This window comes from Panthera pardus, unplaced genomic scaffold (assembly GCF_024362965.1).
Source record: "Panthera pardus isolate Hobbes unplaced genomic scaffold, ASM2436296v1 HiC_scaffold_1, whole genome shotgun sequence".
In the NCBI taxonomy this organism is placed as follows: domain Eukaryota; kingdom Metazoa; phylum Chordata; class Mammalia; order Carnivora; family Felidae; genus Panthera; species Panthera pardus.
In genome coordinates this window covers 19,378,171-19,405,124 of record NW_026526654.1, presented here as the reverse complement: position 1 = coordinate 19,405,124, position 26,954 = coordinate 19,378,171, and the positions used below count along the sequence as shown (strand labels likewise).

Here is a 26,954-nt window from a genome sequence, read left to right as displayed (position 1 = left end):
AAAACCTATTCAAAACTAGAATGCCGAATTATGTCGAATGGGTAGGTTTTCCTCATATGATTGTCCCCTGAAATCCCATGAATGGAATTAATGATTTCTTTGAGACAGAAGTAATGAACAGTTTGCTTTCGCATGTTTTTTCTTCTGGTCCCAAACACCTCTATTTTACATTCTATTTCTCTTGTGTTATTCAAGTGAGACGCAGTTGTTTCCATTAGGAAACTTACTGAGTCATAGAAACATGTTCATTATGATAAAAAATGCGTTTTTTTGCTCCACTTCAGATGAAATTATATTAGAATTCTATGTAAACTAGATAGTTGGTTCTTGTTAAGAGATGAATATTCAGTAAGTAATAGGATAAAGCCCACACCAAAGGGAATTCAGAATATATATATATATATATATATATATATATATATATATATATACATATCCACACGTATACATATTACACTCACATAATTGTCCTCCCTGGTTTGATTTAGAAAACACAGAAGAAAACACAGTCTAAGTAAAAACAGTAAAAAAAAAAAAAAAAAAAAAAAGGTAAGAAGATGTGGATTTAAAATTTTGTTTGGTTTTATAATCCCTTAAGCACTTTGGATTTCAATGTTCTCAAATGAAAAATGAGGATCTTCCCTCCTTTATATAAATGCCAGATATATAAGTGAGATAGCATATTGTCTGTAATTTGAATTACTCAAGGGAAATGTGCTATAAAAACCAAAGCTATCACTATGCCACAGTAACTGCTAGTTCTGCCTGAAAATGCTCTCATCTCAGCGAGTGGGGATAAATTCTGAGGACGCTCACATGCTGTGCTGTCCAAACCCTCCCCTCCATCCACGCTCCAACTTCTGCCCCTTTGATTGACTGATTTTCTCAAGACCCTTGATTTTAAAAATGAAAATGAAAAGAATGGTGAACATTTCTCCTGATCTGATTCCTTTCCCTTTTCAAACTGCCTTCTCCGAAGTGTCGTCTACACTCGCTATACATACGGCTTACCTGCACTAACTTCCTCGCATCTTCCACCCTCGCTGTCTCAGGTCTCTCCCCAGCACCACCTCAGGGCTGCTCTTAGCAGCCACCAACATTTCCCATGCTGCTGAAGCCAGCAGCCACTCAGGCATCCTGGTTTTATCTCACTGCCTCTACTAACCCACCTGCCCCCCAACTGGGTTTCCATCTTTGTCTTGCCCCTTGAAGCCCATTTTTCTTTACAGAACACCTGAAAAAGAAACACCATCATGTTCCTGGTCTTTAAAGTAATTCAAGGATGTTCATTTGTATATAGAAGAAATTAGAATCTTCTAAGACGGCATAAACGACCCTTTGGTGCCTTGCACCTTATATTCCAATGATAGTGGTTTGCGGGTCCTTCCCACAGTCTTACTTCATGTATTTGTGCTCCTGAACATACTCCCTACTGCCGCCCCACCCCCCATCGCTTGCAACACACTTTCCTTCTTCTACACTCAGTTAACTCCCTCAAAAATCATCTCCTCTAGGAAGATTTCTTAGAATAACAGTAATTGGTAAGTTGAAGTAGTAAACATGACTCTATGCTGAACACTTGGCATTGCTAATATTACTTAATTCGGTTTAGCCCATGAGGCAGCTCCATGCTCTAGCATGTTACAGATGAGGAAACTGAGGTCACAAGAGCTTAAGTCAGCCGCCCAAGGTCACACGGCTGGAAGTCATAGTCCTGGCATGTGGAATCTTTCTGATTCCACAGCTTGAGCTCCTAAACACTGTTTTATATTGCCTCATCAAAACAACATTTTCAAGCAGTAGATGGGTTTTTACTTCTGCAATGTTGTACCTGCTATTTCTTTAACATGGAACGTCTTCTCCTATTTTGCTAACAACATTCCGGGTCATCGTTTCTAGATACATCTTCCCCACCTGCCTGCAATCTGAGTTAGATATATGTTCTCCTATGTTCCTTCTTCAACCTTAGTGCTCAGGTCTTTATGCCATAACTTCCTAATTATGTGTATCTTCCCCCCACTAAGATGACACATTTTAAATTAAGTGTGGGACTCTTAGTGCCCCATGGCCTCATACCATACATTTACATACACAGGACAAAGATAACACAATGATGATGAGATGGAGAATAAAACAGGCAGACTCAATGTGGTCTCATAAACAGGTGAAGTGACCCCTTTGTGGTATTTCTCAGCATTTTGTTATCCTTTTCTTAGGTTCTTTACAATGTGGAAGCAGCTATATTAACCAGCACAAACAAGTCTCCCAGTTTCAGAATGAGTTATTTTACTGATTAAAGATGAAGAGAAATGACAAGTCTCATCAGATTTTCTATTAGAAACAAAATCATAAAAAGCATTTGGCTCCTGATGACATGTATGCTCTCAACTTCTTAAGATCAGAAAAGCATAATGAACTATAAATTCTATACAACGTATTCATGGTATAAAGCTTGGCAGATGTACGTGTCTTTGAACAAGGCCACATAGCAGCCAATTTATATGTTGTGTTATTGGACTTTACCATAGGAAATTCTTATCCCATTTTTTAAAAAAACAACACTTTATTTTGAAATCATTTTAAACTTACATAAGAATTGCAAAGATAGTACAGAGAGTTCCTGTATGCCCTTGACCCAGCTTTTTCTTATGTTAGCATCTTACATAACCATAGAACATCTATCAAAACTAAGAAATTAACCTTGGTCGAAATACTTTTAACTAAAGCACAGACACTGGTTTTTGTATCAGTGTCTTTTCTGTTTCAAGATCCAGTCCAGGTGCCACATTGTATTTCGTTATCATGTCTTTTTAGGCTCCTCTAGAGCGTGTGACAGTTTCTCGTACCTTCCTTGTTTTTAAAAGACCTTGGCCGTTTTAAGGCATACTGGGCAGGTAACTTGCAGAATGGCCCTCAGTATGGGGTTGTCCAATGCTTTCTCAGGATTTGGCTGACGTTGTGGATTTGGGGGGAAGAGTATTATGGAGACGCTAGGCTTATCTCATCATATCAGGGGGAACATGACACCAATGTGCCTTCATGTTGGTGATGGCGACTGTCATTACTGGGGTAAGGTATCTTCCAGGTTTCTGTAACTGTAACGTTACAGTCTCTGTTTCCTTACACTACCAGGTAGAAGTAAATCACCAATTCCTGCCCACAGTTAAGAAGAGAAGACTTAGGCTTCACCTCCAAGGAGGGGGAAGTATCAAAGAATTTGCAGACATATGTTAAAAACCATTAGAATAGGGGCGCCTGGGTGGCTCAGTCGGTTAAGCGTCCGACTTCAGCTCAGGTCATGATCTCGCGGTCCGTGAGTTCGAGCCCCGCGTCGGGCTCTGGGCTGATGGCTCAGAGCCTGGAGCCTGCTTCCGATTCTGTGTCTCCCTCTCTCTCTGCCCCTCCCCCGTTCATGCTGTGTCTCTCTCTGCCTCAAAATTAAATAAACGTTAAAAAAATTAAAAAAAAAACCATCAGAATAATTAAAAAAATAGTTTTGAAGGAAGAAACTTTGAGGTCACGTAAATGTCTATTTCTCCTTAGAGCCTCATATTGATTTTAGCACGCAGCAGTAGGTCCTGCTTATAAATATAATGTTCTAATGGCGATTTTCTATTTCCCTCATTTATTATTCTATTATTTCTATTTCTCTATATTGCCTCTATATTCACTCGAGATTATTCTGTAAGGAACAGTTGTCACTTCTCCACTTTTAAATTCGATAATTTATGTGTAAGTATGGCTTTTTGGCTGTTTATTTCATTCTTTGGGTTATAATCTAAGACCATTATTATTTATTTGATTAATCAATTTGTCATCGGGGGCTCTTTCCAGGTGGCTTCTTACTCTTCCAGTATACCCTTTTCTTTTTCTTTTCTTCTCCTTTCTTTTTAAAAAGTACTTCCTTACTTTCTGGGCTCCACAAAGTACTTAAGTCTTATCTTCTATTTCCCCCGACTCAGCTTGAGAATCAACCATTCCTCCAAAAAGCCCTGATTTGCTTTACCGGAGAATGGTATTTAGAAATGAAAATCTTAGGGGCGCTTGGGTGGCTGGCTCAATCAGTTGAGCGTCTGACTTCAACTCAGGTCATGATCTCCCCGTCCATGAGTTCGAGCCCTACATCAGGCTCTGTGCTGACAGCTCAGAACCTGGAGTCTGCCTCGGATCCTGTGTCTCCCTCTCTCTCTGCCCCTCCCCTGCGCATGCTCTGTCTCTCTCACTCTAAAAAATAAATAAACACTAAAAAATTTAAAAGAAATGAAAATCTTAGCACCAGGTTTGCTTGTTGTTATTGATAGGTCACTGCTTCTAGGCTCACTCAGAGGAAATAATGTATGTATATAAAACAATGTATATATGCATACCTATATTTAACACCTGTGTATGGATGGATAGGTCTTATGTAACCTTAGATTATATATATGTATCCATCCATGTATCTGTGTATCTGTCTATGTATCTATCTTCTATCTTAAAATAAACTGAGCTTATACTAATACTCCTACTCCAATCTGGTGCCATAGGGTTAATTCTGGCATCTCCCCTTCGCGTATTTGTAACTTCTTTCTCTGACAGTGTGACATTATCTACAGTAAGTTTCCTTATCTGTTCCAGCTTAGTGTGCATATAACTAGTATCAGTGAAAGTATTTACCGCAAAACAAATACCACACTTTAAACTGGAGGTATGGAAGACACATATTTCGCAGTCCCCACACTGAGGCCTTGAACCTCAGCCGTGTTCTTTCTCCTTAAGTAATTCCTTTTCAGGAAATAAGCATGCATTTTCCAAGTACCATTCCTGAGTATGCTTATGGTAGATTGTAGAGTTGTTCAATTTTGCAGACTTTGATAAAAACGGCTTATTAGATGCACTATGAAGATTCACATTAATCAACATATTTTATGCAAAGCAAAATGGAAATAGGAATAACATCAAAACGAAATAGCATGCATGTACATTTCTCGTTTCCTAGAAATAACCTCAGTCACTCTTTTGTTCATATCAGAGTAGAAACTATTCGATAGTCATACGGCTGTGTGTGAGAATGTCAGTCTCACCCCATCTCCCACTATGCCTACTGTTGAGCAAGCACCTGGAGTAGAATATAAGGAAAGGCCAATAATGAACTCATTAACTCTCGAGTGCAAGGAAGCAGAATTATTAATAAAGAGAAAGAAGACTGGTTATTTTGATAAAGTCCATAACTCTCTGGCCACCTTTTATTAAAAATCATTCCAGTTCAATCCAGTCTCCTACCTGATTCAAACCTTCCCCAAGCCCCTACCTCATAGGGCTACAAGTGTGACTTCAGGTCTGGAACTGGGGAGGGGACATGCTCCCTTCCTTCACTGCTCCACATTTCCTTCTTTAGGGTCTAGCTTCTTTAGAGCAGAGGCCAGGGTGGAGGGTTAGGAGAAGAAAGGATTGTCTTAGGAAACCAGCCACATTTCAGGGTGGCCCCCTTTGTGTTTTGGTCTGGATCTAGACCTGTTGGAAGCTGATGACTTTCTGTAGGGATGACCAGCATTGTAAGCAGTCATAGACATGAAATTCTGGCCTAAAAGGAATGAGGTTGACTAGCTGGGATAATCAGATCTTCTCTTGTTGGGAGTTTGAATTTGAGACAGAGTGTTGATTATTTGTAACAAAACCAAAAGTCAAAACTTACATGGAGAAAAATGAGATTATTTGTGTTGCCTTAAGGGTAAAGCACTTGCAGTTACTAAACATTTTTTTTCAAGTTTCTAGTAGGTCTTTTCTTTCCACTCTGTATAATCTCATCCAGATTTACAACTTCCAGTATTATGTCCATATAGAAAACCTCACTAGGACTGAAGAATCAAAGAGGGAGAGGAGTTTTGTCTGGTTTCTTCCCTGACTTACCCCATGTGCCTAGGACAGTGCCTGGCACATGGTAGGCACTGGCTAAGTGAAGATTACCTTGAACATCCATATTTGTATCTCTAGCCAGCCAGCCAGCCCTCACCCCTGAACTCTAGATGTACACATACAGCTGTTAGGGGTCTCCACTAAGTCCCAAACTCATCACAGTCACAACATGCCCAAGACTAAATTGTTGATCTTTTCCCTCCAATAGGTTCCATGCTAATGTTTCCTGGCTCAGTGGATGTTACCATTGTACATTCAAGGAGATGAACCTGAAACCAAGAGTCATCCTTGAGACTCTTCCCTTTCTGCCCTTAAATCCAACCCCTCACCACGTCCCTGCTGATTTCACTTGCCAAACAGCTCTCCAATTTACCACTGCCTCCCATCTTCAAGTCTTCTGTGGCTTCCCATGTTCTTAGGTAAAACATAAAATTCTTGGCTTCTCGAAGTGCTGCGTGGTCTATGCCCAGCTTGCTTGTCTACACTCATTTTACACCACTTGGCCCTGGGCTTTCTGGTCACTGTTGCTCATCCTTCAGAACTTAGCTCCAGTGTTTCTTTCTCCTCCCTCACTGCCCTTATCTCCACGTGGGTCAGAGTCTTCTATGAACTTCTCACTCAGAAAAATGTTATTATTATTTTTTTAATTTTTAACTTTTTTTAAAATTTATTTTTGAGACAGAGAGAGACAGAGCATGAACAGGGGAGGGGCAGAGAGAGAGGGAGACACAGAATCGGAAGCAGGCTCCAGGCTCTGAGCCATCAGCCCAGAGCCCGACGTGGGGCTCGAACTCACAGACCGCAAGATCATGACCTGAGCTGAAGTCGGATGCTTAACCGACTGAGCCACCCAGGTGCCCCAGAAAAATGTTATTTTCTAAAGGAAGTTCATCTTGGTTTGCAAACATTTATTCATTGGTTTGGATATTTGATTTATGTCCAATTTTTCCACTAGACCATAAAGTCCATGAGAACAGAGAATTTTATTGTTTATTCTTGTCTCTTTAGTGCCTGGCCCAGCGTCTTACACACAGTAGGGACTCAAAGATTTGAGAAACAAATGAACAATCAGATAGTAAAAATGCTTTGGGAAGAATGAAAAGATATATGGACTGAGACTCAGAACAAGCAACAGATAGGCTTTGTAAATGCATTGGCGTTTGCGTTTAGGTACACACGGGGTAACACTGATTATAATCTTAACTCCTTATAGTCTTAACAGTTATGAAGGAGTCTTTTTGCAATGCAATGACTGTGAGACACTGAATAAAACTGAAAACCAGTTGTCATGCTTTTCCCTTAGAACCATAACAATCTACTTTCCCATTGCCTGTGAAAGGATCTGAAGGAAAAAAATGCTGTTCACTTAAAAAAATTTTCTTCTCTTGATTTCAGAAAGCAAATGAGATAGAGTCCCCACAGCTCAGCAGTAGGCACAGGGCTGGGCATGTGGAGTTGAGGCAGAGCTGAAGGGAGAGCTTCTTCCCCAGTTAGGGCATGTTTTACCTATGTACCTTCTCATTTTTTTAAAATTGAGGGGTTGCCTTACAGAGTGCTGTGGGAAAAAATGTAATGAAAGTAATTCTGAATTAGCACAATTGTAGAATGATACAACCAACAACTGATCAATGTAAACTTGAACGGTCTTAGGCAAGTCATTTTATGTTTGTTCAAAGGCAAGAGAGACTTCAGGTAATTTATAAAAAGTCCCAAGTGCCAGTGGAATGAGGCAAAGAACAAGGTTTCTGAAAACGAATCCTCTAAAAGTGATCTGGTTTGGGTCACTCATTCATGGAATGAAAATTTGAAAGGGCTTAGAGGAAACCCTTCTTCCAAGAGAGTCTCAAACTTATAACACTCACTTTTTATGGGACTTATGAGATTAAGGGTGAAGGTAAATGATTCCACCTGCTGAGAAAGCTGCTCTTGGTCGATGACAGTTGGTCTGCATCCTGAGTTGCACCTGTTGTCCCCCACCGGACCACGATCTCAGTGCCAAAAGGGAAGCACTTCTTCTTGAGGCCAAAGAACATGACTCTGGAGGTTGTGTTCATTTGTGAGGGCACTGGGTAGCTTAAAACAACAGAAATTTATTGTCTTACAGTTCTGGAGGCTGGCAGTCCAAAATCAAGGTGTCTTTGGGCTTGGTGCCCTCTGGGGGTTCTGAGGGAAGGTCTGTTCCATGCCTCTCTCTTACCTTCTGGTGATGGTCGGCAATTCTTGGTGCTCCTAAGCTTGTAGACACCTCACAGTCTCTGCCTCTGTCATCAGATGGTGTTCTTGTATATCTGTCTGTCTGTCTCTTCTCCTTTTCATATAAGGACACCAGCCTTAGCGGATTAAGGCTCACCCTAAAGATCTCATCTTAACTTGATTGTATTTGCAAATACCTCATTTCCAAATAAGGTCACCTTCAGAAGTATTAGGGATCAGGGCTTCAATATATCTTTTGGGGGAACACAATTTAATGCACAACCAAAGGACATAAATTCCAAAAGGCACCTCCTCTGTTTGATGACTATCACCGGTTTAACTCCAAAATTCAGGTGGGCTGTTTCCCTTTTGGCACTGACTTCTAGATTTCTAGGCCATATCTAATGCTGATAATTGATATCCCCAAACTCTGAGTCTCTGTTGTAACCTATCGACTTGAATTTTGATCTGAATTGTTTTCTGCCTCAGTCACTTTATCTCTTAGAACTGATCTTATTGCAGTCCGTGTCTTTATTGACATAAGCATGTATTAAACAGAAGTCTAACAATGAAGCAATTTCAGAAATAGCAGAGCAAATCCTATATAAGATGACCTCCTGAGATTTAAATTATGGAAAATTATGGGTATTAATATGTGAAGAGTCATTTCTGATTAAAAGATGGAGAGTGGCTTCAAGTGGAGTTGAGTAACATCAAAGGCTTCCAGTAAATACCACTTCCCAAACCCCAGTTGCTAATGATTTGTAGTTTCTTTAGGGTATTGAGCCTCTGGCCCCTGGGCAGCTCAGTGTTTCCTGGAGCAGCAGGAATCCTGGATCTCATGACTCCAACTGCCTGAGATTCCCAGCTGTTGATCCAATGTGTTGTGCAAACATCACTCTCTAACATGCCACAATGGAAAAAAAGGTTGGGTAGTCCTATAGTAAATAGTGGTGACATACTTAAAAACATTAAGAATCATCCAGTAACTAGTGGTCTGTCTGGAAGCTTAGAATATGATAATCCTAAGAAGAAAGGATTGGCAATTCATCCTCACTTCTTTAGCTGTCATTCACTGCTCATGTCTTAGAACCCAACTTCCACCCGAGTGCCTGAGCCCTACTGTCATCACCATCGCTTACCACCTCCTTACTGCTAATATCATCACCATTTTTTTATTTTTAAAGTTTATTTATTTATTTTGAGAGAGAGAGAGAGAGAGAGAGAGAGAGAACGCATGAGGGGGGAGGGATAGAGAGAGAGGAAGAGAGAATTCCAAGCAGGCTCCACACTGTCAGTGGAGAGCCCAACACGGGGCTCGAGCTCATGAAACCATGAGATCATGACCTGAGCTTAACTGACTGAGCCACCCAGGTAGTCCTACCATTTTTTCATTAAAAACTTTTTTTTAAAGTTGTGATAAAAATACATAACATAAAATGTACCATCTTACTCATTTTTAAGGTACAGTTCAGCAGTGTTAACTACATTCACTTGTTGTGCAAAAGATCTCTAGGACTTTTTCATCTTGCATAATTATAACTCTATAGCCATTGAATGACAACTACCCTCTGCCCCCTCCCCCTGGCTCCTTGCAACCACTAGTCTACTTTCTGTTTCTATGAACAAGTGCACTCCAGGAACCTCACAGAAGTGGAATCATACAGTATTTCTCTTTTTGTCACTGGCTTAAGTCACTGAGCCTAATGTTTTCAACGTTCATCCATGTGTAACATGTGTCAGAATTTCCTTCCTTTTTTAAGGCTGAATAATATTCCACTGTATGTATACACAACACATTTTCATTATTCATTCATCTGCTAATGGGCATTTGAGTTGCTTCCACCTCTTGGCTATTGTGAATAATGCTGCAGTAAACATGGGCTTGCAAATATCTCTTCGAGACCCTGCTTTCGATTCTTTTGGATATATACCCAGAAGTGGTATTCCTGGATCATATCTATTTTAATTTTTTGAAGGACTTCATACTGTTTTCCACCGTGGGTACACATTCTCAGCAATAGGGTATACGTGTTCCAATTGTTCCATTTCCTTGCCAATGTTTTTTTTTATTTTCTAGCTTTTTAATAGGGCCATCTTAATGGGTGTGAGGTGGAATCTCATTGTGGTTTTGATGATTAGTGATGCTAAGAATCTTTTCATATGGTTTGTGGACATTCTTATATGTTCTTTGGAGAAATGTCTATCCAAATCCTTTGCTACTTGTTTTGTTGTTGAGTTGTAGAATTCTTTACATATGTGGATATTAACCCCTTTTCAAATACATGATTTGCACATATTTTCTACCATTCCAGACAGTGCCTTTTCACTATGTTGATTATTTCCTTTGATTCACAAATGTTTTTAAGTTTGATGAAGTCCCATTTGTCTATTTTTGCTTTTATTATGTGTACTTTTGATGTCATATCCAAGAAATTATTGCCAGTTTCAATGTCATGAAACTTTTTTGCAATGTTGTCTTCCAGGAGTTTTATAGTTGTAGGTCTTACATTAAGTTCTTTCATCAATTTTGAGTCAATTTTTGTATATAGTGTAAGGTAAGGATCCAGTTTGCATGTGGACATCCAGTTTTCCTCATTGTGTGGTTTTGACATCCTTGTTGAAGATCATTTGACCATAGATATGAAGGTTTATTTCTGGACTGTCTTTCTTCTGTTCCACTGATACATGTCTGTCATTATGTCAGTACCATGTTGTTTGATTACTGTAGCTTGGTCATATATTTTGAGATTAAGGAACATGAGGCTTCAATTTAGTTTGTCTTGTTTGGGGACCTTTGAGGTGCCACAGGAATTTTAGGATTTTGTTTTTCTGTTTCTGCAAAAAAGTAAATTGGGATTTGGGTAAGGATCACACTGAATCTGTGGATAACTTTGGGTGGTATGAACATTTTAATAATATTCAATCTTCCAATCCATGAACACAGATGTTTTTCAATTATTTGTATTTTCTGTAATTTCTTTCAGCAATGTTTTGTCATTTTCAGTGTAGAAATCTTTTACCTCCCTGGTTAAGTTTATTCCTCAGTATTTTATTCTTCCTGATGTTATTATAAGTAGGAGTGTTTTCTATAATGACAACTTTTGACCTCTCTGAAGTCTTTCACATTGTTAACCATGACCTCCTTCTTGAAACATTTTTACCTTTGAATTTGACAACAAACAGATTCTGGATTTTGCTCCTATGTTTTGGGCTGTGACTTCTTGTTCATATTTTAGGCTCTTCCTCCTTGGCTTATATGATTCATTTGTTGTTCCTCAGGAGACTTTCTTCCCCTGGTAAACTCAGAACTTCTAAAGGCTCAAATTACCACTAGCATGTTGACTCTTGCTCCTACCCAATACCTATTTCAGTCCCAATATTCTATCTAAGCTTTAAACCTTCTAGCTACTCATAGAAATTGTCTCATAAATATCTCCTAGGCATCTCATGGAAAATATGACCAGCCTCTGTCCTCCAAAATAAAACAAACAAAACCCCATTTCTTCCTTCTCCTGTGATCTCTGTCTTGGCACACCTTGGACAATCTAGAAACCTGGGTTACACCTTGGTCTCCTGCCTTTGCTCTGCTCTTACTTCGACTGGTCACCAAATCCTACCCACTGTATTTTCTCCTCTGTATTCCACCACCTCTGTATGTTCCCTGGTCTCAGTTTCATTTAGTTGAGGCCACGATCACTGTCTGACTCTGGAATGGTGCTCTTATCATTAGGTCCCTTCAGTCTATTCCCCATGCTGATGTTGGAATGTAGGGAACATTATGTCACTCTTGGGCTTAAATGCCCTCAGGATAATACCTAAATGCTCAGCACCGCTCACAACTTTTCACCTGCAATTTCCTGCTTACTTTTCCAGCTTACCATTTCTCCCTTGATCAACACTTGAGTCAGTGAACACAGTGAACTTCAAGTGACCTCCAAAAAAACACTATGCTTTTTCTTGCCAAAAGAAAAAGCTTGCTGTTCTTTTGGTCCTGAGTGCCCTTCCTCATGCCATTTCCTCCTAACCCCCTTCACCTGGATAGGCATTGCTTGACCATCAGAGTTTAGTCTACACCACACTTGTGAGAAAATGTCTCTGATCTCATCATCAAAATTGGGTATGGCTCCTATGTGCTCCCCAAGTCCCTCATAACATCTATTTACATGTCGCTTTCTCCCACCACCTCACAAGTGACTTAAGGCAGGAACAGTATCTTGGTCATCATTATGTTCCTTGGCCCTAACATAATGTTTGAAGCATAATAGGTGAGTACTCAGATCTCAGGATTACGAAGTGAGTAGATACAGTCTTTGAGCAGTAACCTCCTATCTATAAAAGGGATACCTCATACAATCTTAGCCTGATGCCATTACATATTTGAATCACACAGCCCTCCTCCCTCACCACCCCCCATACCGATTCCTGGCTTATTATGCTATGTTCTGATTATGATTTGACCTTCAGTGTATACACCCACAGTGAGAGAATATGCTAATCCATAGATGTAAGTACATCATCTAACCCACTTTCTAGACTCACATCTCATAATGAATGAATGAACTGGTTCTCTGAGCAGGCATCATGACGTCCTTTGGTGAGGACATTGGATTAGAGTGAGAGAGCCCAGGTCATTTCCACTTACAAACTGTATGAAATTAGGCAAGAAATATACTCCTTTGAGTGTTAGTTTCTGTGTCTGTAATCTCCAGCATAAAATGCAATAATTTAACATGCAGTACCTTGCACGAGGTAGTTTTCAGTATGTGATATTTACCAGCACAGCAGTTATGTCTCTCTTTTATGTTACACTTGTTTAAACAAATTTACTCATGGACCCAAAACCAGGAAGACTGAAGGCCTGACCCAGATCAGGAGACAGCAACCAGTGCTGAGCCGAATCGCACACTCCCCAATACCCTATCTCCATGCAACTGCCCTCCATCTGGAAGGACCTCAGTATGGACACAAGGCAGACATGAAAAGGAAAGCGCCCAGGTAAGGCTAACGAGAAACATGACTCCAGAGCTCACATTTTAAAGAGAATATGTGTTTTTTTTTTTTTAAATCACACTTACACGAGAGAAAAGCTCCTCTACACGTCCATCCTCACTATGCAGTGGACATCACCAAAGACCAAACATCATCAAGTTTGAACCAGAATTCAAATGAGACTTGATACCACACTGGGAAACAGTTTTGATTTCAGAGGATGGAATTTAATCTAAATAGACTATCTATACTTCCCCTCCCAATGATTCTTTCCCTGAGGCTTCTCTGTGGGCTTTTTTCCCCCTCACAGTTGAATGAATTTTATACTGCTTGAAAGAAAGCCCTTTATATCTGTCTTGCACTGAATTTGCAAAAATCATTAAAGCTGTGAGGAGCCTCCCCATTTTCAAAGTTTGCAAAAACTCCACCTACAACCTCTAGTGTCTTTGCTGCACCACCGAGGATCAAAGTCATCGTCTCCTGGAACTACTGTTCAGAGGACAGCATTGGGTCAAGGAGATTTTTAGCTTCTATGCAAACTGATTTGGCTTCTCAGCAGCCCAATTACACATTCATGGACAACCCCATTTCTAGTCAATTTTCTGGTCTTATATAGAAAACCATTACATGTCTATATCTTTATTTATATCTATACCTGTATCTGTATCTGTATCTGCATCTATATCTATCTCCATCTCCAGGGTCTGGGCTGAGGTTCAGGGTAGTGATAAGAAAAGCATGGTCTCTATTTAATTAGGTATGGGAGCTATGAAAGGATCGTTACTGCTATATTGCTTCCAGGAATCGGTTGCGTCTTATATGCAACACACAGGGAAAGCAAAAAATGAGTTTCATATGGAGCATCACTGTCATGACTTTTTAGAACATTATTTATTTTGAAGAGGGAAAAAATAAAGCTACCTTAGTGGCTATCAAGGCACAATGTTGGTGATACCGTGGAGAGGAGGTGTGGTGGGAATGGGTACTTACATTAGAGCCTCTCCAAATGTGTCCCCAAGGGGCCCTTTTAGTATATTGCTCTGAATTCTATTAAAAAAAAGACACTTTTCTGTTTCAAAATACCTTTATTAAGTAATAAATAATTCAATGCTTTCTCCTTTCCCTTAAAAGAAGGCATATAGGGGGGACACCTGGGTGGCTCAGTCAGTTGAGCATCCAACTCTTGATTTTGGCTCAGGTCATGATCTCATGGCTCATGAGATCAAGTCCCAAGTCGGGTTCTGCACTGACAGTGTGGAGCCTACTTGGGATTCTCTCTCTCCCTCTCTGTCCCTTCCCCTTCTCAAAATAAATAAATAAAATTTAAAAAAAATGAAGGCATTTATGAAGAGACTTCAGAGCATTAGCATTAGGGAAGCTTCACTGCCACCTAGAATTTGATTTGCAGATTCCAACTAAAAGTATTAAAGTTGGCATTTGAGTTAGCACATCTGGTCTTACATTGGGTGCACACACAACTCTCTTTCAGCTTCCTCAAGTGTTAAAAATGGTGGTTGGCTCCATACTTTCTCCTGAAGAGTTCTCCTGAAGATGGTCCCTAAGTGGAAGCCACTGTCTCAAAGTCCAAGGAGGTGACCAGAAAGTCATGGGGAAAAGAGATCTAGGATGCTTGTACTTGAGAAGAATGTGATTCTAGGATTCCACCAACAGTTGGTTGTGTTGACTTGCCTTCCCTGAGCTTCTCCCTGAAGGGTTCTGGTGTCCTTTGCCATCTGGCAATTTGACTTTATCACTTTCCTAACTCAGGGTTTGGCCCCATTGCTCCCCCTTCATCCCTGTGTTATATTCATAATCTGTGTTCTTTCCTTTGATTTCATATCTTGAATGATTTTCTAGTGCCTTACTTTACTTCTTCCTTCTTCTCTTCTGTTCTAGTTTTTTCACCGTACCTTTTAGCTTTCTCCTACCCTGTCCACCTTCAAGGTCATATTTCCTCTCCCAAGCATGAGAACTGACTTTCTCTTTCTAATAGCTTTGTCTAGTGTTTCATATTTAACCTCTGTATGTTAGAGGTGACTCACACTTGTTTCTATTACTCTTGAAAAATGTCTAGGAACCGGCATTTACATTTTAACACAATTGTTTTTTGACCACAATCAGAATAAAACACATTAAAAATCTCTAGAGGCATCGCTGAAATGTAATATGCTGCAAGCACACTGTGTCTGTGTCTAAAGAGGATCGCTACTCCAGAAGGTCACTGAGAGAAGAGGTGCCTTGGGCAGAGTCTGCCATCACGTGTACCGAGTGGTAAGGCTCTGAGCTCTTACCTGCTGCAAAAGTCCTAACTCCTGTGGCTCCGATTAGATCGTCTGCTTTCCCAGGGGAAACAAAGAACTATTTTGGGTAGTTTTAATGACTGGGTTGCTTGATTCACTTCCATTCCTCAGAAAACTACCCCTCACACCAAGTTATTTCATGAATATATATTGATGTTTCTGCCATCTAAAACATGATTATTTATAGACGAGTAATTAACATTCCACAACAGGCATGACTCATGTTTGGTATTGATACAGCTTTCCTGTGACTCAGTCATGGAGCCTGGGCTTTAGGTCTGAATTGCCTGGGTTCAAATCCTAACTCTGCCATGTATTCTCTGTGTGACCTTAGGCAAGTTCCTTAACTTCTCTGTGCCTTAGTTTCCCCATCTGTAAGATGGATATATTAATAATACCTACATCACATGGTTGCCATGAAACTTCAATAAATGAACATACACAGCACCTAGAACTGAAAGTGTCTGACAAATGTTACTATAGCTATAGGAACCTACAGATTAGTGGCAGAAAGGATAAATGATGAAAAAAGGTTTGTACTGAACAAAGGCAGATTATGGAGTATGTATGCTTTCTGGAACTTAAAACATTAAGAAAATCAAACATTTTTTACAGCTTCCCCATTCTATTCTCTATCCGGGAATAGTAAAAATAGAGTATAGGAATTTAAACCCTTGAAGGCTGAGGCTACACACAGAAAACGAAATGGGGATTTCAGGGAACATTTGTAATGGAGTTCTGTAAGAAGCTTTGAAAAACAGGCTACCATTTCAGGTATTCACATAATTACATGCACGTGTGTGTGAAAGTACATACAAGTGTGTGTACATTGGGGGGTGTGTGTGGGTGTACGTGAGTGTATTCTTGAAACTATGTAAATGAGCCTCATCTCAAAGACCAAGATGACTGGAAATAAGGGGGGGGGGGGTATAAAAATGATGTAATTTGTAGAAAGTAATGAAACACAAATATTCTTATACAAAATGGAAGAAAACAGTAAACATTTTAGTTTAGTGAGATAATCTTTGGTCCACAGCAATTAGTGTACGAATTAATTGATAAATTTAATAGGTATGTAGTGTTAGTCCAGTCATGGCCAAAGAACAATGTGAAAAGTACTAATGAAAATGAGTTTGCCGTTTTGTTTATGGTTGGGATTTTCAATGCTCAAATATCTCTAAATATTCAAAGAAGATACTTTGAATTGTAGGGTGGTACAATCCAATAATTAGCTCTGATGTATAGGATTTCCAGAAATACAGAGCATTACTAATATATAGCAAGTGGTTAAACAAAAACCATTTTATAACTAATGATAGATCCTAAAGCAAAGCCCCGTCTAGTTTACTAAAACTGTATAAACTAAGAAGAAAGTCAGATGTCAGTTAAAATCCTGATTTTTTTATTGTTGGTTTTTCACTTGGGGTCAGATAAAATGTGTGTGTGTATATATATATATATATATATATATATATATCCTATATATAATATGCAAAAATATTAGTAGGTTTGAATTTTACTGCAAAAATATTAGTAGGATTGAATTCACAAACTTGAAAAGAAATTGCCTATAGATTTATTTTACTTCTTTCTAGTAAAAAATGTGGGCTGGAATTATATGGCATTTTAATTGGCCAATGGTTATTTAAAACCATATTGAACCTGGCTGTAGCACCAATTTGAAGAAAATAAAATAGTTTTCATTTTATCTATAGACTACACATATTTATGTCCTCAGAAAGAGGACATTAAAAATCTATGTATAGTAAGCATTGTACACAGGAAAATCCACATCTAAATACCAGATTTGTAAAGCAAGGACTAAGGTGGCTATCCAACAGCAGATTTTCACTGGTTATGTCTAATGATATGGGTCAGTTTTCACTTTTGAACTCACTAATTACATGTTTCTTCAATAACTAGAAGCTGCATAAAGCATTTGCATCAGTGGCAGAAGAGAAGTTCCCAACTCTCATTTGAATAATCTGTCACTGTTGCTGCAAACTGAAAAGATCTGGAAGAAATCATTTCCACTATGCCCAGAGGGCCATTTTGCTTGTGTAGCTGAAGCACAGGAAAACACTTAAATCCTTCCTTGATATGCTCACAGTGGGCATCCCTTCTATCAAATATATATATATATTTTTCTTCTGTTGACTACCCTTGGTTAGAAGCACAGACTTTGGAGATAAACAAAAGTAAAAGGATGAAATGCCTAAAGTGATTTTAGGATATGCAAATGACAAGGGAACCTTTTAAATAGGTTCTGTCTTTGTTTTCGTTAAAGAAAAAATAAAACCCAGGGCACCTGGGTGGCTCAGTCGACAACTGTCTGACTTCGGCTCAGGTCATGATCTCGCAGTTTGTGGGTTTGAGCCCGGTGTCAGGCTCTGTGCTGACAGCTTGGAGCCTGGAGCCTGCTTCGGATTCTGTGTCTCCTTCTCTCCCTGCCCCTCCCCGGCTTGTGCTCTGTCTCTCTCTCTCTCTCAAAAATGAACATTAAACATAAAAAAAAAAGACAAGTCAGATGCAATTTGAAAATTCTGAATGTATAGGGCCTTCTTATAATTCCAGGTAAGACTTGTTTTCTAGCCTTAGTTTTTCATTAACATCTCAATTATTATTCTTGCAGTGCTGGGGAGCGTGATCCAAGAATATCTTACCTCCCTCCTCAGGCAAGGAAAAGAAGAGCAAAGATAAACTATTGGACTGCATCAAACTAAAAAGTTTCTGCATGGCAAAAGGAATCATCAACAAAATGAAAAGGCAACTTACTGAATGGGAGAAGATATTTGCAAATGATCCATCCAATAAGGGGTTAAATATAAAATATATAAAGAACTTATACAACTCAACATCCCCCAAAACCGAACAATCTGGTTAAAAAATGGCCAGAGAAACTGAATAGACATTTTTCCAAAGAAGACATCTAGGTGGCCAGCTCATGAAAAGATGCGGCACATCACTCATCATCAAGGACATGCACAATGAGATATCACCTCACACCTGTCAGAATGGTTAACGTAAAAAAAAAAAAAAAACACAAGAAACAACAAAGTTGGAAAAAATGAACCCTTATGTACTGTTTTTGGGAATGCAAACTGGTGCGGCCACTCTGGAAAACAGTGTGGAGGTTCCTCAAGAAATTGAAAATAGAATTACCATATGATCCAGTAATTCCACTACTGGGTATTTTCCCAAAGAAAACACAAACACTAATTTGAAAAGATGTATGCACCCCTATGGTTACTGCAGCACTATTTACAATAGCTAAAATATGGGAGCAATCCAACTGTCCATCGATAGATGAATGGATACAGAAGAGGTGGTATATATATACAATGGAATATTACTTAGGTACAAAAATGGATGAGATCTTGCCATTTGTGACAATATGGATGCAGCTAGAGGGTATTATGCTAAGTGAAATAAGTCATACAGGGAAAGACAAATACCATATGATTTCACTTATAAGCAGAAGCTAAAAAACAAAACAAATGAACAAACAAAAAAACCCCAGAAATAGATTCATAAATACAGAGAACAAACTGGTGGTTGCTGGGGCGGGGGGGGGAGGGCAAAGTTAATAAAGGAGATTTAGAGGTACAAACTTCCTGTTGTAAAATAAATAAGCCATGAAGATAAAAGTAGAGCATAGGGAATATGTTCAATAATATTGTAATAACTTTGTATGGTGACAGATGGTAACTACACTTGTGGTGAGCATTGCATAATATATAGAATTGTTGAACCACTTTGTTGCACACCTGAAACGAATACAACATTGTATGCCAACTATATTGCAATAAAAAAGAATATCTTGTCCACTGACCTTCACTCACACCAACTCTACTTTTCAAAGGGTCTCTGCTCTTTGATAGAACCATATGTGTATGCCAAGCATCTTCCATGTAACAGAAACTAGGAGAATGGTCCATCATGCCTGTCATCTTTCTGCCATCAGCCATATAACCTTCACACATTTTCATTTACATTTTTGGGGTATGATTATCAATGCCATAACCTCCAATCTGTTTTCATACATAACTGGGCACACAGTTGATCATTTATTCTATTCCATTTCTTATAATGACTATGGGCACCAAGACTAAATTCTCTTTTAGTGTCTAGAGGTCAGGCAAGTTGATGCTTAATATTTTTATGATGATGTTCAAGAGTATTACACACAATTATGCAAAATGGCAATCTGGCCCTGAAGCATTTCATTCTCAAACAACCTTTATGTGATGACAGAAGGGGAACAGTCACCAGTCCAATTTCCTATACTATGTGCATCTTACTTTTACTCAAAAGAGTAATTTAAAAATATTCCTAGGATAATTCTAGAGCCAAGAAAACTTTTTTTTTTTGTGGATAATGGATAAAAGTCAAACACAAGAAAATTCTGCCAACATAGACTGCCTTAATTTATTAAACTATTTTTCTTACTTTGAAGCTAGCTCTATTTATAACATTATCTGTAAGCACATATTTTACCCTTATTTTTTTAATTCAGAGTTAAAGAATTCCCCATACATTACTTACTTGTTTAAGCTTCTTAAGATCTTCATCAAGTTCTAAGTTGTCCAAAATAACAGCAACAAACAAACTCAGGAGGATCTATAAAATGGTTAAATAACAATGAAAAAACCCACATGCCGTAAGTATCAAAATACTATATATATATATATATATATATATATATATATATATATATATATACTATAGAATTTCTGCCTAAAAAATACACTATATAGAATGCATTAAATGAAAAATGAACATGTAGTTGTGAAGCACTGCATAAGAATTTTAAGGTATTTATCATGAATATGTTAAAGGCAATGCATATGCTAACTGAAATAATATAAAATATTATTTTGTTTTATGAAACCAATTTAAAATGGAAATTGAGAATTATTTTTTTATAACTCAACAGTCCCACTTCTGAGACTATATCCAAGGAAATAATTTGGAGTATTAATAAAAAGCTTTATATACAAAGGTGCTTGACAGACAGATAATACAATTATACAGGTCTCTATTACAAAAATCACACAACCATTAAAAATTCCCATTGTGGTAGCTGGTCTCTAAGAGGACCCCCTGGTGTTCACACTCTTGCGAGCCTCCTCCCAAGCTGAATATGGTTGGTCTATTGAATATGTTACGGAAATGATTGTGTGCGATTTATTAATAAGACCAGGTGATGAAAGACATTGTGGGTTTCAGTTTACTCTTTGTTGGATCACTCACTCTGGTGGAAGCCAGGTACCATGTTATGAGGACACACAAGCAGCCTAAAGAGGTCCATGTGGTGATAAACTGAAGCCTCCCACCATGTGAGTGATCCATCTTGGAAACTGGTCCTCCAGCTCTTGTCAAGTTGTTCAACTGCAGCCCCATCAACATCTTGACTCCAAACTCATGAGACATTCCGAGCTAGAATCACTCAGTTCAGCCTGTTCCAGATTCCTGACCCATAGAAAAAGTGAGAAATAAATGTTTATTGCTGTAAGCTCTTAAATTGTTCATAACTTATTATACAGCAGTAAATAACTAATGCACTCATGAATTTTAATAGTATTGAAAAAATGCTCACATTACAACATTAAATAACAGTATACATGGTAGAAGTGCAACAAGAAACAAAGAAGAACAATAGAGAAAATGCCAGAAGGAGGCACTTTAGAGATGTTAATGATGCCTGCTTTTGTGAAAAACAGTCTTTCCCCTTTTCTTTGTATTTCACCACATTGCACAAACTTAAAAAAAAAGCATATGCTTCTTTTTTGGAATGGGTAATTAAAGTAAAAGAAAGCAACAAAAAAGTAGAATTTTTAAAAATATTTAATATTTAGTCCCTTTTCAAGTTTGAATTCTCTAAAGTTCCACATTCATTTGATAATCTTTTTCATCCCTAATTTATGTTCCTCCTTTCAATTTCCCTCTTAAGAAATTATTCCCATCTGTTAATATTGGAGGGTTAAGCAAGAAGGTAAAAAAGTTAAGGCAATTCAGTCATGACTTTTAAGTACCAGAGAGATTTATTATGCAAAATTTAATAGCTAGCTCTTTTCCAAGTTCCATGGGTATATAACAAGGAGAAAAAAGCTTCCAAATATTATTAAATTTTGACAGTGTATGCTTGGCTTGGGAGAAGTGCCAATATATTTCTGTTTAAAAGCCATGTCCTTTGGGATCCTACCAGAACTTAAAGAAGATACAGAATCATCTAGATGACAGATTTTTACTGATGTCACCATGTCTGCCACACCATGGGCATCTGGGCACAGATATATTAGTCTTTCTCTAACCAGACATTATTCTCAACAGGACCAGTCATAGTTCCCTTGAAGTGTAGTCCCCTTGCCTGACCTTGATATTCTCATCAACAGCAATATCAGAGGAGGAATCTACCTTTCCCTACAATCTCACTCCAAATTCAGAGATGTCCACCAGAGGGTCTCCTGCCTCGAGGAAGTGCCATCCTTCACCATTTCTATTTCTCATCGGGCACTTATGCAGGCGCTGCTGGGTCTAATTTAACCAGTTTTCCTATCTCCCCACTAAAGGACAACCACGAATCTAAAAAGAAAACAAATTTCCTCCATGATAAAAGTGACTGTTCTCCTTCCTTTTCTTAGAGCATTTCCTTTAGAAAACATGACTTTGTAGATTCTTCGCATCCCCCTTTGATGTATACACAGCACTTATTTTACAACCCAAGAATGGTTTTCTTGGGAGGGGGGTGACCTTTTTGATATATAAACACTAGCCAAACAGCACCCTATCTATCATTCCCTTCTCCCTTCTTCTGGGGCAGGGCAGGGGGGCGGGGAGCGATGGGAGTGTCACTTAGCAACCTGGCTCCACATTCCAAAAGTACCTACTTGTCTTGAAGAGATGAGAAGTTTTCTTTTTCTTCTAGATAAAGGTAATTAGCTACCACAGATGGCCACCCCAATTACCAGGTGAATTTAGGGGGAACTCTATTTAATAAATGATCCTGTCAAGTCTTCTTATGTGAGGCCTAACTATTTTCATCTTGAGAACACAGATGTAATATATATACAAGGTGAAATTGCTTTGTCTTTGTGGTCTCTTTAGTGGGTTGCCTGTGATGCCCACTGCCGTCTGGCTTAGTGATTATTCAATAATAAAACTGTTTTCTTTCTCATCTACCTTGATGGAGATGTTTTCTGGGTTGGCAGGATATTTTATTTTTAATGATTTTCCTAACACCAGACAGATGGCAGGCTACTTAAGGACAGTGAGGTTATGTTATTCGATTAAATTCGACAAGCAGTTGATTGGGCTCCATCGATGTGTCAGACACTGCCTGGTCAGGAATATAAATATGATATTGAGCTCACTGCTATGAGGTTCACAGTTCAACTGGGTTGCTGTAGGTGGGCGGCCTGGGAGAAAGAGCACTGTGGTGGGAGACCTCAGTTAGCGACCAGACACTGAGTTTCAGGGCCCTTGTCTGTGAAATATTATGGATAAAACAACAAAAGCTCAACGAATTGCAGCTATCGCTTTTTCTGTTTAATCTTCTCCCAACAACCCTGTGGTTTGGTGCAGCCTGTATGAAAGTATACAGTCATAAACTTAGATATGCAAAAACTAAAATAATTTTCTTGATATTTCTACACATGAATTGAATTTAGTCCATAAACCCTCCATTTGTGCTGATGGCTGAAAGCTGCATCTTGCTATATCAATTCAATTTAGTCTTTCAAAACTCAGTTACATTTGAATAAATATTCCTTTTGTTGGCCGAAGGTCAATGATGTGCTTCTCATCAGGTCTGGTCCACTGTGGCCATGTGGCCTGTCCTCTGTCCACCTTCAGGGACAGTGATAGTGCTTGTTTTGGGGGCCTCTGCTGAATTGGTCACCACCTCAGCTCCTGCAGCTCCTACTAAGATCTGAATCTCAGTGACACCCCTTGTGTTAGTTTCCTAGGGCTGCTGTAATGAGTTGTACAAGCTTAGTGGCTGGAAACAACATAAGTGTATTCTATGATTGTTCTGGAGGCCATTGTCCAAAATCAGGTTGTCAGCAGGAACACGCTCCCTCTAGAGACTCCAGGGGAGGGTGAACCTTGCCTTCCATCTTCCAGTGGTGCCAGGTGCTAGTTAGCTTGTGATAGCATCACTCCAGCCTCCACCTCTGTCTTCATGTGGTCTTCTCTTTCTTCCTGTGTCTTGTCCTTATTTTGTTTCTCGTAGGGACATTTGTCATTGGATTTAGGACTCACCTGGATAATCTAGGATGTCTCATGTCAAGAACCTTAATTTAATTACATCTGCAAAGGCCCTTTTTCCAAATAAGGCCAAACTCACAGGTCTGGGAGTCAGGACGTGGATGTATCTTTTTGGGGGTCTCCATTTATGCCCTTCTACTCTCCATCTAGTCTCCAGCTTGGGACATTGCTCTTACACTAATGCTGTTCCTATGCACTGGCTCTCAACTCTCAGGAAAGCTGAGAAGTTCTTCCATTCCAGGTGGGAACAGAGAGAGATTTGTTTCTGAGGCTCTCTCAGGCCTCCCCTCTCTTCCCAGAACTTCCCAGACCTCCAACTCTGTGCAGGCCACCCCCTGTCCATGTAGGACCTCCAGCAAGGCTACCTCTTGCCAAGTTCTGGTGAGAAGTGGGGGCCAAGTCATGGATGCTGAACACGCCCAGGTTGGCACCACTACTGCTGCTGCCCCTGAGTGTGGCCGCCGCCCTCTGCTGCACCCCCCTGCTTCCCTCAAGCTCCATCCTGGAAAATGTCATTCCTTGTCAGAAAGGAGGAATGTGAAGCAAAGTTGGAGCAGGGGTTGAGAGTGAGGCTCATACCAATGTGAAGACTGAGGACCAGAAACTAAGCCCAATCAGAGTATCACACATTTAGTTCTGTGCCATCTGAGCATTTAGATTTCTGAGAGCTGATCTGGGACAATAGGCCTCGGTGTGTCTTCTGAGTGCTACTTATTTAAGATTGTGAGACACTGATAGGGTCCAACCCTGTGCTACTAAGATATCAAGATACTAAGGAGAAAAGATGATTTTGGCAGGAAGAGAATTATGAGAACGGATTTCCAGGTGGCATGAGCAAAGACAAGGCCTTGGGAACATGTGGCTTATTAGGGGCCAGGTGAGCAGTTAAGTATCACAGAGCACTGCCACCAGAGGCCAGAGAGGTAGGATGGAGGGGTGGCAGTTGGCCCAAATGCCACCAAGGGAGGCTGGGAGGTTGGCAGGTATGAGAGGGAGGCTGTAATAATCACTAAATGATGACATTTGCTTCCTCTCTGTTAAATTTGTCCTCCCAAATGTAATTTTTAATGCATAATGTAGTTATTTTAAATTGGTTCACTGAAACAGTAACTACACAGCATAAAGTACAGTTTGACAAAGGGCTATTAAATATATAAGGTTTTGGAGCGCCTGGGTGGCTCAGTCGGTTGGGTGTCTGACTTTGGCTCAGGTCATGATCTCATGGTTTGTGGGTTTGAGCCCCGCGTTGGGCTCTGTGCTGACAGCTCGGAGCCTAGAGCCTGCTTCGGATTCTGTGTCTCCCTCTCTCTCTGCCCCTCCCCCACTTGGGCTCTGTCTCTCTCTCGCTCTCTCAAAAATAAATAAAATGTAAAAAAAAAAAAAATTAAATATATAAGGTTTCCCATGTAGCTGGGAGTTTGGCTTTCAAGGTAGAGAGAAGGCAAGACTCCAAAAGGAAAAGCTTTGGCTTTGCTAGCAAACTCGATGAAAGGGCTCTGAGGATTGAAAGGCCCACGCCCACAGGACGAAGCAGCTGGGAGGGGTTTGGACAACAAATTCAAGAATAATATAAAAGAAAGTTGAAAGCTTGCTTTCAACTGTCATGAAACCTAAGTTCATTCAACAAATATCTTTGTTTAGGTGTTGCTGCTTAATTAACCTGACAACATGATGGCGCATGCAGAATCTGTATTGAAAAATCTGTGTGGAGCTCTCATATCCTCCCCAAACTCCACTTGGATACGGACTTTTAGCCTGGTCCTTGTTGCCAGGCACTGTGATAAGGTGGCACCTTGGCACTTAGAGTGAGAGGTGACCGACGACGTCTGGCTTTGATTGCCTGTTTGGAATGGAAACAGAAGGTGCAGGAGAGGCAGGGCTGAGCTGTGGCCGATTGCAAGGAGGTGAGAATTACTTTGTGGTTCTTTTCTCAGACTCGACTAAGGTGGCAATAACCACTGTGATAAAGAAATAGAAGTGAAGGGAGGGTGGCAGCTCGGCTCCTGTTTTATTTAATTCACGTTGTCAGTGAGACACTCTTTTCCTACAGACCCGGTGCTGTGCACAGTTGGGCTGAGTGGGATGCTGATCTGGTGTAGGCTATTCCAAAACCCCAACCCCTCCACTGCCCTGACAAAGTCATAGGATTGGGGGACAAATCCTAGTTCTGAAAGCAAGAACCGTTCCCAGTTCTCCCAGTTTCCTTTTGCACTTTTTTGTTCTGTTTTTATAGAAAGCTGAGGTGATGCTTATAGGAATCTGAACCCATTACATTGACGTCTGAATCTTATTTTCAGTCAGTGTTTACCCACAGGCGCCACATGTGCTGTGCCAAAGGGTTTTCCGTAGCCAATATGTGTGAATCACAGGTGTATATTAAAATGTTATTGCTAGAATAAATAGGTTTTTTACAGGGACTCACCACATTGATTCACAAGAGCTTCCTCATTTCCGTGGAACGCTTTTACCTTTACACTTGGCCAGTTCTAAATTATGCAATTAACCTGCTCTGCTTGATTTACTTTTTTTTTAATATTTGGATTTACATAATACTTGAATTTATAATGTGGCACAGAATACTACATCACAATTTTTCTGAATGATGTACTTTCAGGGGCAAAAGAGGCTAATGGTCTATCCTTTCATTTTCTCTTGAGCTTTGTTAGGGCACACATATACTTTCAACACAGTGGTATTTAATTTGTTCAATGCTTTAGAAAAATAAGTTCATCTGTATATTTTTGGGCATTGGCTACTAGTCACTTTTTAAGAGAGCTATGTAACTTTCCATTATATTAATAAGCAACACAAGTCTTTGTTCTACTATGTAATATACAACTGATGTAATACATGTACGTCCTTATTTATGAGCAATACTGATACACTACAAATCACCAATTTCAATGAAAAACTGTAGAATAACTATTAAAATATCACAGGTACCAAATTCTTCTAGTTTGCTCAAGATATTTTTATCACTGAGAATATATTTAGTGGGGAAAATGCCATATTAAATCTCTGGGGGGCCATCCAATCTCGTTCCTAGAATTTTTATGAATGACATACCAACATACTAGTGAGATTTTTGAACTTCTAGCTTAGTGGATTTCAAAGCACCCATTTCTGGGTTCAATATGGCTCCTGTTCCAGTGTCTTAACAGGTGTTCAGCTACCATTAAATCCTATGGCCTCTCTATCCTTCTCTAACTGCTGTTCTCACTCCTTACATTGTACTGAAAGAGCCAGATTCTCCTGAGCTAAGGGTTTACTAGGTATTTGCTATGGTTTAAGTTTTATACATTCAAC

At 39.5% G+C, this 26,954-nt stretch overlaps 1 protein-coding gene across 7 annotated transcripts in view; it reads right to left on the bottom strand.

Annotated features, from left to right (window-relative positions):
• The window catches only part of NALCN (sodium leak channel, non-selective), a 317,181-nt gene that overhangs the window by 95,941 nt on the left and 194,286 nt on the right, over positions 1-26,954 (bottom strand). For all 7 annotated transcript variants that reach the window (XM_053890708.1, XM_053890599.1, XM_053890639.1 and 4 more), the window contains one exon: positions 19,926-20,000. In XM_053890708.1, coding sequence (XP_053746683.1) covers positions 19,926-20,000 — 75 coding nt within the window. The remainder of the gene's footprint in view (positions 1-19,925; positions 20,001-26,954) is intronic.